The sequence below is a fragment of the Podarcis filfolensis genome (assembly GCF_964270895.1).
Source record: "Podarcis filfolensis genome assembly, chromosome: 8".
Taxonomy (NCBI): Eukaryota; Metazoa; Chordata; class Lepidosauria; order Squamata; family Lacertidae; genus Podarcis; species Podarcis filfolensis.
This window is the reverse complement of record NC_139611.1, coordinates 80,675,367-80,693,216: the sequence shown is the minus strand read 5'-3', so window position 1 is coordinate 80,693,216 and position 17,850 is coordinate 80,675,367. Positions and strand designations below refer to the sequence as shown.

General features: G+C 47.4%; 1 protein-coding gene across 3 annotated transcripts in view; it reads right to left on the bottom strand.

Annotated features, from left to right (window-relative positions):
* NECTIN2 (nectin cell adhesion molecule 2) overlaps positions 1-9,719 on the bottom strand; it is a 94,055-nt gene extending 84,336 nt beyond the window's left edge. The window contains exon 1 of one of the 3 annotated variants that reach the window (XM_083627485.1): positions 8,964-9,719. In XM_083627485.1, coding sequence (XP_083483611.1) covers positions 8,964-9,021 — 58 coding nt within the window. In that variant the 5' untranslated portion in view covers positions 9,022-9,719. The remainder of the gene's footprint in view (positions 1-8,963) is intronic. The other 2 variants (XM_083627487.1, XM_083627486.1) reach the window with 2 other exon arrangements.
* Between the last annotated feature and the right edge of the window lie 8,131 nt (positions 9,720-17,850).

The window sequence follows — 17,850 nt, the reverse complement described above, 5'->3', positions numbered from 1 at the left end:
CACCCACACACATATGCCAGTTTGCAAGAGCAGGAAGAGGAAAAATGCGGGAACAAAGTGGAAAACACTGCACAGAAAGCCTCACCGAGTAGTACTGTGCTTTGCAAGTTTGTGTGTGTGTACGCGCGCGCACGTACACCCACCCACACCCCATTTGGGAAATCTACTTCTTCGTCACAGGTGACTTTTGCACCCATACTTTTACTGCTGACCTCTCCCCGCCAAATAACAGGAACTACTAGATGCGATTTAGTCTGAAATATGTCGAAATACTCTGTGACACACAACTGCACTTCCTTAACACTAACAAACAGCAAACTCAAGATATGGAGTACCGACTGGACTGCAGCCAAAATAGGAGAGTGATCGGGAGAGCTCTGAGATTTGAAGTAGCGCTCCACTCCCTGCAAAAAAAAAACCAAAAAAACCTTTCGAAAAAGAAAAACACAGAGGCAATAACACAGTCCACTGAAGATGGAGTATGCTTTGGCAGCTATGGCATGTTGACCATGAGTTGAGAAAATAAAAAAGAAAAGGGCTGCGAGAAGCAAAATGCCCTACTTCAGTTCCTTACGGCTCAGTACCCTAGAGGAAGGCATGACTTGAGGGTACAGAAGCAACCTGGTTTGGGACGGGGAGGCTTGAGCATATGGCACCGATTTTGGCTGTAGGAGCTGCCCATTAGTTTCTGGGCCCAATTCAAAGAGATGGTTTGGACCTCTAAAGCCTTCAGTGACTCAGGACCACAATACCTCCAGGACTGCCTCTCCCCATATGAACCAACCCAGACCCTGCTATGATCATCTGAGGCCCTTCCTCATGTGCCTCCTCCACGAGAGGCCCAGAGGGTGGCAACACAAGAACAGGGCCTTTTCTGCAGTGGCTCCCCGTTTGTGGAATGCTCTCCCCAGAGAGGCTCGCCTGGTGCCTTCGTTATATATCCTTCCTCTTCAACCGGGCCTTTGGCTGACTAATATCTTATATGTACCACCCCCTTTTAAATGTGTTTGTGGGTTTGTTGTTGTTGTTAATCATGCACTTTTTGTGCTTTTATGTTGCATTTTTATGTTGTGAACTGCCCCGAGATCTGCGGCTGAAGGGCTGTTAATGCAAATATAATAAATAAATAATAACCTGTTGCAAGTCCTTTTGCTCTCAAACCCTTTCAGGTTGAAAGAATGGCCTTTTATCCGACAGACGTTCATAGCCAAGTAGTAATTGAGACACTCCCCAGCCCAGTTTCAAAAATCTGCACCCCTCCGACAGCAAACTCAAGATACTGAGCGCAGACAGGACTGCAGTCAAAATGGAAGGCTGTGAATTCATGGGACATAAGGACCTTATTGTGCAGAATGAAGAGATAAGGTTCCTTCCTAGGGGGCCAGGCTTCTGTACACATTAGCAGAAGGTGCATGTCTTTGATGCCCGGTGGCGCCTACTCCAGGCTACCAATATATGCATGCCACCCTAAGGGTGCTGGTGAAAACAGTTTTGAACAGAGCCAGAAAAAGAAGCCCCAATTCCTATACCAGCAGCCTTGGACAGATGCAACGGTGTGCTGCTGCAGTTTTGCAGGACTTGAGAGCTTTAAAACCCAAACTAGAGCGGCTTGTGCCCTGTCTGCTCGCCCTGCATATTTTAAAAATTCAACCCAAACTGCATAAAGGGGTCCACGGCACACTTGGAAGGACACAGACCCTGTAAAAAGTTGCCACGAACTGTTTTACTGCTGTGCCAGGGCAGTAGGGTGGGGAAGTGAGGAACAGGAAACATGCATATCTTTTTATACACCCATTAGATGACGGGCATTTGGAATTACCCCTGTATGTGAGCTAAGCACATTTGTGACGCCTTTTTGTACACATACAACAGTTTTCACACACGGACACACAAAGCCAGCTGGTTATGCTCAAGGAATAAGCATTTCCACTTCTTTGGTCTTACAGTTTTATAAGCATGCCTCGTTGTGGAGGAGTCTTCTGGGAGGGATTAGAAGGGCTCTTGAAGATGCTATAGAAATACCTCTACAAAAGCACTATTTTTGTACAAAAGTTACTACTACAACTTTGATTCCCCTTCGTGGAAGGAGCCCACCAGTTTAAGCCTGCCCTTCCCCCTCAGTTTACTTTTTGTACTTGTCAATAGGATTGCTATCATTTTACTGTTACAGCTTCTGTTAACTCAGACCCTCTGAGCATGTGCAGAGTGCGTTCCCCTCTCCTGTAAAAAATCAAGCTCTTTGGGGGACAGGAACTGAGGGGAAAGTACCGAGCGCAGAGTGCCCCTTTTGGAAAGCTTTGAAATAGGCCTCAGTCCTCCCTCAGAAAGGCGCTCCTCCGTCAGAAGACGCTGAAGCAAATTCACTTCAGAGCAGCTGAAGTGAGCAGGAGATAAAAAGCATGTGCATATGAGGCCTTCTCTGCACTGTACATTTAGAGCACTGTTGTTGTTTAGTCATTTAGTCGTGTCTGACTCTTCGTGACCCCCTGGACCAGAGCACGCCAGGCACTCCTGTCTTCCACTGCCTCCCGCAGTTTGGTCAAACTCATGCTGATAGCTTCGAGAACACTGTCCAACCATCTCGTCCTCTGCCGTCCCCTTCTCCTTGTGCCCTCCATCTTTCCCAACATCAGGGTCTTTTCCAGGGAGTCTTCTCTTCTCATGAGGTGGCCAGAGAATTGGAGCCTCAGCTTCAGGATCTGTCCTTCCAGTGAGCACTCAGGGCTGATTTCCTTCAGAATGGATACGTTTGATCTTCTTGCAGTCCATGGGACTCTCGAGAGTCTCCTCCAGCACCAAAAGCATCAATTCTTCGGCGATCAGCCTTCTTTATGGTCCAGCTCTCACTTCCAGCACTATAGATCAGCACTATTACACTGCTTTTACAGTCATGGCTTCCCTCAAAGAAACCTGGGAACTATAGTTTGCTAAGGGTGCTTTGAGTTGCTAGGAGATCACTATTCCTTACCCTGAGCTACAATTCCCAGAGTGTCTGAATGCCTCGCTCCAGGGACCTTGGGGAAATTGTAGCCCTGAGAGGGGAATAAGGTGTACCACAACAACTCTCGGCGCCCATAATGGCACCCCAGGATTCTCTGGGGGAAACAATGACTGTTAAAGCGGTATCATACTGCTTTAAATGTATAGTGCAGATGCCCCCAGTCCAGAGTCAAAAAAATGGCATACAAGTGTAGGAGAAAAGTCTCCAGAGCGATGGTCACTGTTTGGTGCAGCACTGCTTGGCACTAAAACATAAAACAGAGTGATGACTATCAGACACGTCACTTTCTAAGGTGTAACCAAAGGTAAATGTTTCCTCAAGGGGCCGGGCAGGTGAAATGAAGGCTGTTATTTACGCGCAGCCGCATCAGGATCTTTTGTCAAGTTTTGCCAACTTAAAAACAACCAGAGGGTTTTCCTCCTGTGGAAATAGGATATTGTTTCTGGGGGGGGGGGGCAACGAAGGCCTTCCTCCCGGAAGGTTCCAGAAGAACCTGAGGAGACTCCTTCGCCTTTGGAAAGGGAAGGCAAATAATACCTCATGATTACCTCACCAATTACCTCATGATTACCACCCCAAGTTCAGGATCAAGGGAAGGCGTGTACAGACACACCGGATGTCCCACAACAAGCACAATTGCTAAATAACAACTGTGCTCTCAAACCAAGCGCATCTTGATGTGGAGAAAAAGCCTCAAGCTCCAGAAAACCTCCAAAAAATAACACATACACCCCCCCAAAAAACCCCAGTAGCCAAGTTTGCGTTCATATGATACGTGCTGGTTTGTGGGTAGATCCCACATAGTCCCAAAAGTACCTCATCCACAGATGATAGAGGGAAGTGGCATGTCTCGAACAGAAAATGTTCGCCGCCTCACAAAACAACGTATTTGGGCGCTTGGGAGAAATGAAAAAAGGGAAGTCTACACCACAGCCTGCAAATTTATTACTTTCCTCAGAGGTAGGAGAGCTGGTACGGTTAAGAGAAGTCAGCTTAGAAGAACAGGGAAACGCAGATTCAAATCCCTACTTAAAACTGATTGAAGCCGGGTTTTAAAATTTCAAATCAGATTTCTGGAAAACAGAACATCGGTTATGTTTCCATTAATATCTCTCTATCTGTCCCTGCGAGCGCTCCAATTGGAAAATAGCCTTTACCAAAGGCATCATGGACTTTGAAGAAGCAGAAACTCGGGGAGAAACAACCCAAAAGGAAGACACCTTTGGCAAACCCCTCATCACGATCAACTTCTGCCCAGAAACCTATGTCCCCACTGTGAAAGGACGTATGGACGCAGAATTGGCCTCCACAGTCACTTACGGACACACCGTTAATACCACGTTCATGGAAGACAATCTTACGAGGGATCACCAAAGAAACAGAACAGGGGTCAGCAAACTTTATCAGCAGGGGGCCGGTCCACTGTCCCTCAGACCTTGGGGGGGGGGCTGGGCTATATTTTGGAAAAAATAGTAATGAACGAATTCCTATGCCCCACAAATAACCCAGAGATGCATTTTAAATAAAAGGACACATTCTACTCATGTAAAAACACGCTGATTCCCGGACTGTCCGCGGCTGGATTTGGAAGGCGATTGGACCGGATCCAGGCCCCAGGCCTTAGTTTGCCTACCTATGAAATAGATCTGTCCCTGGTATAAAAGAACCCTGGCTGTTAACTCATGGAGCATCCATATCAACACAGGATGCATCTTATTTACACTTTCCTGCGAGTAAGTCCCACTGAACTCAATGGGGCTTACAAGCAGAACTACATAATCTACACGTTGAAACCATGACTCAACACACCGAGAGGAAAGCCTGCTTTTCTGTGGGAAACAAATCGGTGGAGAAAGCATGAAGTACTCTGAAATGATATATTGTGTTTATTTTTGTCCAAATTATGATTTCAGATTGCCAGCCAGAAATGAATGGACATTTAATTTCCATGGCCTGAAGATAAGCAGAACGATTTTCAAGGAAATGATGTCGCTTAGTATCCTTATATGCGCACAGAAAACTCAAAGCAGATACTGTTAATTCACAACTGCACTTCTAAGCAAATGCATATACGTGCACAGCACAAAAGACATGTGAGCTGCATGACTCTAGGTTTTGGAATATGCCTCTGCATAAATATAAAAATTTCTTATGTGCTTCATAAGCACCTAGGTTTTATTTGTTATAGCAACCAATTAATATGCATGCTTGCCCAGGGTATGCCTGAATTAGAAGATGAGAAAGCTAGTTTAAACGAATGGTTTTGAACAGGGCCTTTTTCTGGGCAATTTAAGTTACCTGTTTTAAAAACCAACCCTCAAGGATGTATTTCTACCTAACAAAATGGTACAACGGAATTGTGGGCAAAGGAAAAATTTTCCACAGAGAAACACATTCAATACAGAATACACAGTGGTTAGGGCATTAATCCTCAAAAAACCAACAACCAGAGGCTTGAAACACTGGCATGGCCAACAGCCGAACAACAGTTCATCCCCCAAAATCCTACAATAATGCACCTACTGAAAGGGTTAACATTACCCAGCTATCACCCTGGCTTTTTAACTGTTTTATATCTGGATTGTGAACCATTTCACACTGCCTCTATGCAAACAACACTTTTCTATGGATTGTTGTCACTTTTGCATTATGGTTGCGTTATTTTATCTAGTATTTCGTTCTGATCAACCCAAGGAATGTGGAAAGATGCACTTCTGTATAAATCCCCAAAAAAGAATGGTCAGCCATACTGGTAATAGATCGGGCCACAGAGTAACAAAGGGAAACTGAGGTCGCCCAGGAACTTAGAATATTTGAACATAAGAAGAGGCTACTGGATCAGGCCAATGGCCCATCTAGTCCAGCACTCTGTTCTCACATCCAGAATAAGAAACCAACAAGCAGGACTGGAGCACATGAGCCCTCTCCCCTCCTGTAAAGGTAAAGGGACCCCTGACCATTAGGTCCAGTCGTGACCGACTCTGGGGTTGCAGCGCTCATCTCGCTTTATTGGCCGAAGGAGCTGGCGTACAGCTTCCGGGTCATGTGGCCAGCATGACTAAGCCGCTTCTGGCGAACCAGAGCAGCACACGGAAATGCCGTTTACCTTCCCGCTGGAGCGGTACCTATTTATCTACTTGCACTTTGACGTGCTTTCAAACTGCTAGGTTGGCAGGAGCAGGGACCCAGCAACAGGAGCTCACCCCGTCGCGGGGGATTCGAACCGCCGACCTTCTGATTGGCAAGCCTTAGGCTCTGTGGTTTAACCCACAGCGCCACCTGTGTCCCCTCCTGTACTTTCCAGCAACTGGTCTTCAGAAGCAATCCTGAAGGCAGAGTATAGCCATTATGGCTAGAAGCCATTGATGGCCTTCTGCTCATGAACTCATATCCAGTCCGCCATTGAAATATTTGTTTAGCTGGGCTTTTTAGGCCCATGAGGAAGTCCGGATTTTTGAGCAAGTGCTGTAGGCTACTTCTTTCCTCTCCTCCTCTGCATGCTGCTCCCCAAGAGGTCCAGAAAGAGCATGTTCACATGCACATTCTCTGCTTTTCCAAGGGATAAAGATAAAAAGCTAGATTCAGTTCAACTAATCCAACTAGTCTTGAAAAGGCACATAGAGCTGAAAGAGGAAGTGGGGAAGAAATTCCCTCTTCCAGCTTCCTGCTCCAGAATGCTATGCACTTTCCAAGCCTTCCTTTTTCTTCAAGGTAGAGGAGGGTAACCCAGCTTGACACCTCATCACAAGGCGGCGGGGGAGAGGTTCAGAGGCTTTGTGGGTGCCAGGAGAAGGTCTCAAGGGTACCACTGCACCCACGGGGACCATGATGGCAGTAGTCACCTCCTGCCCTAAACATCTGACAGCAGCTCCTAACAAACGAATGCAGAAGTGCCCCGTCGTCTTTCTCTCACGTTTTTTCAAACTGCGGTCGTTCCATGGAACTTCCTCCTCAATGAGAAGATGCGTCATGGCAGACAAAATTCCCTTAACAGTGATTTGTGCCCATCTTCCTCATCCAGCCACAGAAAAGCAACAGATTGTGTCCTGGGGTAATAAAAGAGGGCTTGTATTCTACCCTTGCAAACCAATTGTGCACCTGAGGACACGCCTCTGAATCCTCTGCCATGATCATGGACTTGGCTGTTGACAAGGTTCCCCAAATGAAACAGGGTTTAAAAACCCAATGGAACATCAGAAGGTGCCTTATGCCCGCCCAGGCTGTCCACGGTCTCCTCGAGATTGGCAGACGCTCCTCAGAGAAGGGCCTTCCTCCATCACTGGCCCTTGAACCCAATGCCTGCAGCATCCAAGGCACCACCTGAGGCACAGTCTTCTCCATCAAAGGACTCTGGTCACAGCAGCTAGGAACTGGGGCACTGATGCTTCTGAATGCCAGCTGCTGGAAGCCATAAGAGAGAACAGCGCTCTTGTGTTCAGGTCCTGCTTAAGGGTTTGCCACCAGCATCTGCTTGGCCACTGGGATAACAGGATGCTGGACAAGATGGGCTTGTGGCCTGATCCATCGGGGCTCATCTTATTCCTTATGACCTCTTTCGGAAGCGACATGTCTCTAATCACCAAGCACTGAGGACATACGACAAGCGATGGAACCCACCATCTTGCCCTGTTGCTGGCAAGCCCCTTGGCTGAATCCCTGCTAGATGTGGAGGTCTGAGTTAGGAAGACGGTACCTTTTCGTGTGATCTGTCGTCTAGACATTGCAGTTCTTAATTGTCTTTGCAAACGGGAGTCCTCTGTTCCTTCGCAAAGCTGCTTCCAAGAAGCAGCCTATGAAGGTGAGAAGGGAACTTTCCCCTAGCAACTACCTGCACAGATGCTCAGCTCAGCTACACCAAGCTGCGCAAGGCAGCCTTTCATCACGACCAGAGAACAGCAGGGAGCACACAGCAAATCCTTCCAGGCATCACTGCTGGGTACAAAATAATAAGCAACAGAGCTATGCTGGTGTGTGTGTGTGTGTATTTGACAAATAGCACACTAGCCACAAGCAGATCCTACCAGAAACACATTACAGTCCAGGGTTGGGTGGAGATCTGGGCAACTGATCATTTCAGGGGTGAGATCTACAGGTTGCAGTGATGATCATGCAACCAGTTACACTATGCGTCCAAGTCCCCAAGGAGCTCATTCAGATCTGCCCATCAGAAACTCAGAAACGCTATTCCCACCCCAAGCATGAAAAGAAAACAAGCTAACAGAGCTAAATCAACCAAGATCACACCGAATACTAAGCGCCACGGATTCCTTGGGAGACTAAACATTCCGGGGCGCTGCAGCTGTGGAATAGCTGGAGGAGAGCTTGGGAGAGAGACTGGGGGCGCAGAACGAAGCCTGGTCCTCGCTTTCCCCACCGCCCCTGAAATTCTCCGGATTCCTGCGGGGAGGGGGCGAGGGAGGATCCCAGAGGAAGGGGGAGTGGTGGGGCTGGCGGATCCTCAAGGCAGCGAGCCCTCCACCTTGCGGCCCCGCCCCGCCGGCTCCGGCCAGGTGAGGAAGTGTTCCGGGGCGTCTCCTCCCGCTCCGCCTTTCCCAGGGCGCCCAGCCAGAGAAACAGGTTCCCTGGGCCTCGCCATCTTGGGAGGGAGGGGGCGGAGAAAGAAACTTTATCCGGCAACTGGGCTGCTGCGGAGGAAAGCGGTTTGGGAGAGCCATGGGGCGGAGGCGGGAGGGAGAAATCGAATTCGGAGCGAGGAGGGTCGCCAGCAGCCAGAATCGGCAGAAAGCAAAGGGTGCGCCGGCGGCGCCGGGAAGGAACCGGCGAAAGGAGAGTTCGCTCCGCGCTGGAGGAGGCGCAGACCTGCGCTTCTGGGGAGAAGGAATCCCCAAAGAACACCAGATCCTGGCACTCCGGATCCAGGGGAGCCGAAGGAGAGTCCAGCCGGGAGGAGAGCGAGGGAAGCGGGAGGGCATTGGGCGGCTGGAGACGGCGCCGGGCTTACCGGAGAGCAGGCAGAAGAGGAGGCTCGCGAAGGCGCACGAACTCCGAGGCGCGCCCATGGGGCGGTGGAGGGTCCGGGCAGCAGATCAAGCGCCGGCTGGGACTCCGCTTTGGCTCCTCGAGGCGTCCGTCCGGCGCTGGATCGGCTTCAGCCTTACAACCAATCCCGTCTCTTTCGGGGGAAGAAGCGGCTCCTCGCGCTCCGTGGCGACAACTGCTGCGTCTCCGCAGCTTGCGCGTTGCTACTGCTGCAATCGCCCGGTGCGCCTTTGGCGCCGCCCCTCGAGGGGAGGAGGGAAGGGGTGGCCACGCCCAGTCGGGGCTTCGCCCCCGGTTTACCGAACCCCCGCCTTCTCCCGTCCCACCTCAACCTGGTGCAAGCGCACCTGTCTGGCTGGCATCACCGAGTTTCCCTCGTTTAGAGCTCACGTTATATGGGGAACCTCACAGGGATGAATGGGTCGCGCCCTTTAAGGAAAGGTGTGTGCAGGATCTTGACCTCTCTGTGCCTTAGAAGTATTTATTGTTGGGGTTTTTTGTATCTTTATTACAGATCTCATTGTGATTGATGCGGAAATAGTTCAGTTTGGTTGAGTATTTGTTTAATTTCTCATGTATTGTGCATGGCTACTTTTGTTAAGTTGTAGTTCTGATTTTTTTTCATATTGTAAGCTGCCTGGAGCATGGTTTGAACTGTGGAAAGGCGGCATACAAATAAAATTGTGTATGTATGTGTGGAATCACATCTGGGCAAGAGGAGGGAAGATCATCCCATCGATTTCACATTTTGGGGAGATTCGGGCACGAAGCTTGTTTCCTCTTGGAGGGTTTAGGACAGGGTTCAGCAAACGTTTTCAGTAGGGGGCCAGTCCACTGTCCCTCAGACCTTGTGGGGGGCTGGAATATATTTTGAAAGAAAAAAAATGAATGAATTCCTATGCCCCAAAAATAACCCAGAGATGCATTTTAAATAAAAGGACACATTCTACTCATTTAGAAACACACTGATTCCTGGACCGTCAGTGGGCCAGATTTAGAAGGTGATTGTGCCACATCCAGCCCTCAGGCCTTAGTTTGCCTACCCATGGTTTAGGTCTTGCTGGTCGCCATTACAGTGGTACCTCTGGTTACGTACTTAATTCGTTCCGGAGGTCCGTTCTTAACCTGAAACTGTTCTTAACCTGAAGCACCACTTTAGCTAATGGGGCCTCCTACTGCCGCCTTGCTGCCGGAGCATGATTTCTGTTCTCATCCTGAAGCAAAGTTCTTAACCCGAGGTAATATCTCTGGGTTAGCGGAGTCTGTAACCTGAAGCGTATGTAACCTGAAGCATATGTAACCCGAGGTACCACTGTATTTTCTTAGGAAGGCTTGGTCCCCTACTCACGCATTTGGGTAGGATTTGCTTGATGTAGAGAGCACCCTGCGTTCACATGAATGCACAACCCACAGGAACTGATCCTGTGCAGGTTTAGGCAGTCCCGTTGGGGCTCAGCCCCTGGGTCCAAATTTATTTCTTCATCGAACAAGATTTCTATGCCACTTGATTGTAGTAAAACCTCAGCGAGCGGTGTACAAAGAGTAAAAATTATCTGTACAACTTTAAAGGATGGTCACAACTATGCCTGCTCTGAACCCTTCTGTGGCTCTGTTAACTTTTATGTATATTTTATTGAGATCAGTAGCTCTGTGAAAGCATATTTTGTCAATTGATTGTGTGAGTTTTTAATCAAGGGATACCTCAGTCTGTACACAGCATGAGAGTCTTAATTTCAGGGTGGTGGGTTCCAGCCCACCTTGAACAAAAGATTCCTATACTGCATGTGGTTGAACCTTGTGGTCCCTTCAAACTCTACACTTCTGTTATTCCAAGTTGTATATCTGGGGAAACAATATTTTTGAAGCAAGAAGCACCTGGGTTATTTTGGGGTTGAAAGTTGCCCGCCTGCATTTGTAGCTAATGGTAGCCTTTTAAAATGCCTCCTGTGTGTGACAAAACACAACAGCTAAGACCAGGTGCAGTTTTCTAAACACTTGTATTAAAATACATTTATGTTTCCTGCCCTATTATTTGTGGGGCAAGTTTTTGGTCCACTAGATTTTTTTTTTAATAAACCGTGCAGTTCTTTTACATCTCTTTTTACTGAATTCACTGAGGCTTCCTCAGAGGAAAGTGGGTATATGATTGCAGCCTCCAGTGATTAATCTGATCAATTAATGAAACGTTGCCACCATAATATCACTCTCTTGAATGCAAAGGGAATGTGATGGGCCTTGCGTACTAAGAAAAGTAGGTGGGGTTGTAAGCTAAATCCTTGTCCTGCCCTACAGTGTTCTGTTTTTTTAACTTTCCATGTTTTTAACTCTCCATAATCATTGCCTGTTCTGTCTTTCCATGATACCTTAGAGAGGGCAATCCTCTGATGTTTACTTGCAAGTAAAACCTGGTGCTGATACCTTACCCCCATTCCTGCCCCTTAGAAATCAAGCACTGCTTTTCTCTGAATTACCGTATTTTATGCTCTATAAGACTCACTTTTTCCCTCCTAAAAAGTAAGGGGGGATGTGTGTGCGTCTTATGGAGCGAATGCAGGCTGCGCAGCTATCCCAGAAGCCAGAACAGCAAGAGGGATTGCTGCTTTCACTGCGCAGCGATCCCTCTTGCTGTTCTGGCTTCTGAGATTCAGAATATTTTTTTTATTGTTTAGCTCCTCCAAAAACTAGGTGCGTCTTGTGGTCTGGTGCGTCTTACAAAGCGAAAAATACGGTACTTCTTCTATGGCACAAGTGAGCAATCATTTCGAGGAATCACTTCTCACTGGGTGTACTTCCTTATCTGTGAGATGTTGCAGAGCAAATGACTTTCCTTTGGAACAGCAGATTCTGTGGGCTACGCTCACTGCAATCTCATTTAGCTCCTTGGAATTGTGGTGGTGGAGGAGGCACGACACCAACGAGCTATGGAGGAAAAAACCTGTGGCTCAGTGTTTCCCTGCAAATCTTCACAGCTCCCCCCCCCCCAATAATCTCACCCCTTGTTGATTTCCTGGATGAGGTTGACCATGGGTGAGGTTTCTCTGAAATGTTAGCACAGGGGATTTCTAGAGGTATCTCAAGACAGTTAGGAACATCCCAGCGCATTCCTGGTACTTTAAAAAGTCCCCACTTCTTACAGCATCTGTCTTCCTGTTCTCCTGGGTAGCCTAAAAACGGCATCTATTCTCACAGTGTGAGATCAGTGGGGTGATCACCAGCCTAACACTGAAGGGGGTTTTCCACAGGCAACGGCTGCGCATTCAACAGCATTAAGTCAACAGAGAAGGCTGTGTGCTGCTAATGTGTTGTGCTTCCCGTGTATGTATTTTAAAGAAAACCCTGCAAGTAGAAACAGTGGCGTAGCGTGGGGGGTGCAGGGGGGGCGGGCCGCACCGGGCGCAACATCTGGGGTTAGGGCAAATCCATGGGTTAGGGGGCGCAAATCCACGGGTTAGGGGGCGCAAATTACTTGCCTTGCCCCGGGTGCTGACAACCCACGCTACGCCACTGAGTAGAAAGCTCTCCCAGCAGGAATGTGGCCTTTCTCCCTGATCAGCTAGTTTTATACTTGCATGGAGGGATGCTGTTGTCTTACATGGGGACCATCTACCAGCCTGGAGTCTGGAGTGATAACGTCTGTTCTGTCAGCTCAGGAGAACTATTTCCTATTGTTGAATGTGCAGAAGCTCAGTCGCCTCTCTACCCGAACCTTGCTTGAACCTTGCTTGGTCTCCGTCTGACCACTGCTATAAACAGACACACCTCCTCTTGACAATTTTTTGTGAGCGTCGCACACCCCCTGGTGGTTGCTGTCGTGCAACCACACAACTAACTTGGGGGGTTCATCTCTATATTGCTGCATCTTACAGTACTACATCTTAAAATGAGCTCCAGATTATATTTTTGTCTGTCAAGCCACGCTGTGGAAATTAATATAAATTAATTATCAGCTGCTGAAAGAGGTTTTTCTTTTCATCCATCTCAAACCTATGATTTAATGCTGAGAGTAATGTAGCACATTTCAGGTGTTCAAAGTGTTCCAAACACATTATAGCAGTTATACTTTTATTACAGGCCTGCAAATTAGGCCAGAACAATTTCCCCATATTACAGGCTGGTGACGGGGGGGGGGGGTGGGGAATACCAAGGCTAAAAGAACATTGACTCAGCTAAGTTGGCCTAGTGAGTGTGCAGCAGAACTGAAATATTTGGTGGGGATTCCCCAGCTCCCAGTCATCAGCACTGTCAGTTTTCAGATCTACCAAAAACAGTGAACATTGCTATAGAGTTGAGGAAGAGCAAATGATTTTCCAGACGGAGAAAAATAGGCCAATATTGCCTAAGTTTTCAGACTGACAAAAGCGTCAACATTGCTATAGAGTTGAGGAAGAGCAAATAATTTTTCTCTCTTAAAAAATTGAGGCTTGCAGAATCGGAAAAAAAATGAAGGCTGCAATCCCCACTTACTTGGGAGTAAGGCCCACTGAAATCAATAGGACTTACTTATGAGTAGGCATATATATGTTGGAGGGGGGTCATTGCACTTAAGTCTATCGCATTTATCATTTTTAACTATCTGAAAAGTGATTGATGCTGTTTAAGCGTAACGATAATCATTTCGGGGGTGGGAATGCAGAAAAACAGTTGTTCACATTACACTGTGTGTGTTCTGATGTTTTCTCAGTCTCCCTAAAGTATATTTTATACTTAAGAGGAGCGGGTTGTAAAATTCTGAAAACTGGGATGGGTGGGAAATGAATTATAAATTGAACTGGAAAGGAATTAGCTGCTTTTTAGAGTGAGCGAACCTGAAGTGGATCCATTTCCTTTCCAAGCACTGATGTTCACTATGAAGGAGAGAGTGCAACCGAGTGTCTAATATTCATGCCTATGATAAAACGGGTTCTGGACATGTAATCTTAGGCCTTTTGTGGGTTCTACAATGTTCTTGGTTGCTTTTGCAGAAGCAGACTAACACATCCGGGGTTTGATTTTTACTCCAAGCCTTTTCTCTCCAATATTACATTGCGACTTAGTCATGCACCCCTTGGTCATCTCTAATCAGACCTGAAAAACTTGAAACGCTACCCTGTCGCCGCCCTGCATTTCCTGAACCTTCTCCAGGTCCCGGTAGGAAGGCGGAATTAAAAAGGCAAGATTTATAGGGGGCATGAACATGAACCACAACCAGAGACCTTTGGAGTTTCAGGTTACACATTGGTGAAACCATGAGACCTCCCCAGGCTCCTTTGACCAAATGGATTTATAGCATTTTTCCCATGGAAAATTGCGGTGGGTGGTCTATTGTATCCTTTACAATCTGCCATTCTTTAAGGGGGCAACTCCCGAACCCTCCCACCTCTTATCAGTGCTTGCTGACCATTGTTCCTGCGGAGCACCAGGGGAGAAAACCATGAGGAAGAGAAACTAGTTGCTACTATTTTGCTCCAAAGAGAGGGAAGTTATAAAGACTAAATTCTGCTGCAGGGTGAGGCAGGGAAACTGCAGAGCATTCCAGGTCTAGCTGCGGTTGCTCAGAAGTACGTCCCACTCTCAAGTGCGAAGGGGATGTGGCTGAGTGGGACAGCATCTGCTCTGCATGCAGAAGAACACAGGTTTTCAATCCCTGGACTCTCCAAGGAGGGCTGGAAATGTCCTCTGCCTGATACCAGGGACAGCCGCTGCCAGTGTCCTCTTCCAGTTCCCACTAGCCTCCCTTCTTACTTGTACCCAATCCTGGGGTGGGGAGGGCAGTGGAGGAGCTTGGGGCCTCAAATTTCAGTGTGCGACATCAAAATTTGGCACATGCACCCGCCTCTCACGCTCCATTCTAAAGAACATATCGAATTTATATACCGCCGCAAAATAAAATCAAAATAAGGTAAAAAGGTAAAGGACCCCTGGACGGTTAAAAAGGTAAAGGTACCGCTGACCATTAGTTCCAGTCGCGGATGACTCTGGGGTTGCGGCGCTCATCTCGCTCTATAGGCCAAGGGAGCCGGCATTTGTCCGCAGACAGCTTCTGGCTCATGTGGCCAGCATGACTAAGCTGCTTCTGGTGAACCAGAACAGCACACAGAAACGCCGTTTACCTTCCCGCCTGAGTGGTACCTATTTATCTACTTGCACTTGACGTGCTTTCAAACTGCTAGATGGGCAGGAGCAGGGACCGAGCAATGGGAGCTCACCCTGCCGCAGGGATTCAAACCGCCAACCTTCTGATCGGCAAGCCCTAGGCTCTGTGGTTTAGACCACAGTGCCACCTGCGTCCCTGGACAGTTAAATCCAGTAAAAGGCGACAATGGGGTTGCGGCACTCATCTCGCTTTTAGGCCGAGGGAGCCGGCGTATGTCCACAGACAGCTTTCCGGGCCATGTGGCCAGCAGGACCAAACCGCTTCTGGCGCAACGGGACACCGCGACGGAAACCAGAGTGCACAGAAATGCTGTTCACCTTCCCGCCGGAGTGGTACCTATTTATCTACTTGCACTGGTATGCTTTCAAACTGCTAGGTTGGCAGGAGCTGGGACAGAGCAACGGGAGCTCACCTTGTCGCGAGGATTTGAACCGCTGACCTTTTGATCGGCAAGCCCAAGAGGCTCAGTGGTTTAGACCACAGTGCCACCTGCGTCCCTTTACCAAAATCAATATATACAACCACAAAATACACAATCAAAAGAAAAGCAGCAACAACCCAGTAACACCTCCCCTCCCCCCAACTCCCCACCACCACATTTTAAAAGGGCATAGGATGTCAATCCAATCAGCCAAAGGTCTTGGTTGAAAAGGAACATTTTTGCCTGGCACCTAAAGGTGTATAATGAAGGCGCCAGGCGAAATAATAGTTGGGGCATCTCTTGCAGTGCCGTCAAGTGTGGCAGAGGGGCTGGATGCAGAGGAACGGTGGCAGGAACCAGCTGGGGAATCCCCAAACAAAGACGTCTCAGAGTCCAGGATTAGTGGTGGGTTGAGTGATCAGAGGGAGAAGACTGGGAAAAGGATGTGTTGGAAGCTGAAGAGGTAACCAGATCACTAGGCTCAGGAGAGTGATCAGCTGAGCCAGCAAGATCTCTCTAGGTTCATCTTCAAGAAAGGGCAGTGCGGTAGAGGAACATAAATCCTACTCTTTTCTGAGCCATGCCAAGGCTGAAGATTCTTATAATTAACCTAAAAAAGACATCTAATTATTAAATAGATCAACATATAATTATATTCTCTCCTAAGAGCAATAATATATGCCCATCGCCACCCTTGTGTGATTTGTCTTTCAGACTGTAAACTTCATGGAGGTTAAGCAGCTGTTGTTGTTTTTTGCAAAACTCTGTAAGATGCCCTGTATTGCTGGTTTGGCGCAAGTAATAATAGGCTGGATAATTATTAAATTCTCAGGAAAGAATTACAACAGTCCTAAAAAGAGGGTTAATTGATACACATGACAATATATTTTTTATGCTGTGGAAGTTGCACGTTGTGGTGTTACGAGAAAGCTGTGTACGAAACACACTTAAGATAACATCTCACCACATTTTCTGAACGCTAAGAAGGTGGCGCTTGGGTTAAACCACAGAGCCTAGGACTTGCCGATCAGAAGGTCGGCGGTTCAAATCCCCGCGACAGGCTGAGCTCCTGTTGCTTGGTCCCAGCTCCTGCCAACCTAGCAGTTCGAAAGCACGTCAAAGTGCAAGTAGATAAATAGGTACCGCTCTGGCAGGAAGGTAAACGGCGCTTCCGTGCGCTGCTCTGGTTCGCCAGAAGCGGCTTAGTCATGCTGGCCACATGACCCGGAAGCTGTACGCCAGCTCCCTCAGCCAATAAAGCAAGATGAGCGCCGCAACCCCAGAGTCGGTCACGGCTGGACCTAATGGTCAGGGGTCCCTTTACCTTTACCTTATGAACCTAAAGGAAGACAATACAGTTAAAACATAGGTTTTTCTCTTAATATGGTGAGGGTAGGGAAGTATGTGTTTTGTGACAAATGTAACATGCTCAAGCAACATTAACTTTTATGGTCCTAAGCTCAGCTGATTTTGTTCCAAACATAAAACCTATTGCCAGGTCACCAAATGAGAAAGCAAAACTACAATAAAAGGTCATTAACCTACTGCCTATTTTCTTAGAGAGGTCTTGCATGTTATGCTTCTGGTTATTTTACTCACAGCTAAAATACCGTTTTGAAAAACTGCTTGCAGATCATGAAACTTTGGGAAACGGTCTTTGGAATGATATCTACAGCATGTCAACTATATATGAAACTGAAAAATGAGTCTGTAGGTTGCTACTTTCATGGAAATACCCTTTTTTGCAATCCTCTCACCTTCCCTGCCCCAAAACAGAGCGCCCACAAAAAAACCCTGTTCAAAAACAGTACATACAAACATGCAATTTAGTTTTATTCCACTCCAACTATAAACACCAGTATATATTTTTTTTAAATGGCCAAAGGCCCATTATGTGTAAGGATCTTATTTCCTTTCATAAAAAAAAAACTACTGCAGGGATATTTATAGACATGTATATATAGCCAACTGACCTTTGGACTGAGAAATGCAGTGTTGGAAGTGACTTCCAGAGGAGCAGCACAGCGGGGGTTAAATTCCTGCATTTCCACCTGTGGAGCAGATGATTAATCATCTCTTTAATCAGTTGACAGCCCGTTTATTTATATGCTATTGATACATAACTGCGCTTTGTAACAAAAGCGGAGCAGACAGGTTTCACTGGGTCACAAAAGCTTGTGCCACAATAAATCTATGCAGTTTTTTTGAAGTGCCGTAAAAGTCTTTCTTTCCAAAGTTAGGGTCAATGTCAGGGGATGAAAAGCACCGAGGCAGCAGGAGCCATGGCACAAATAT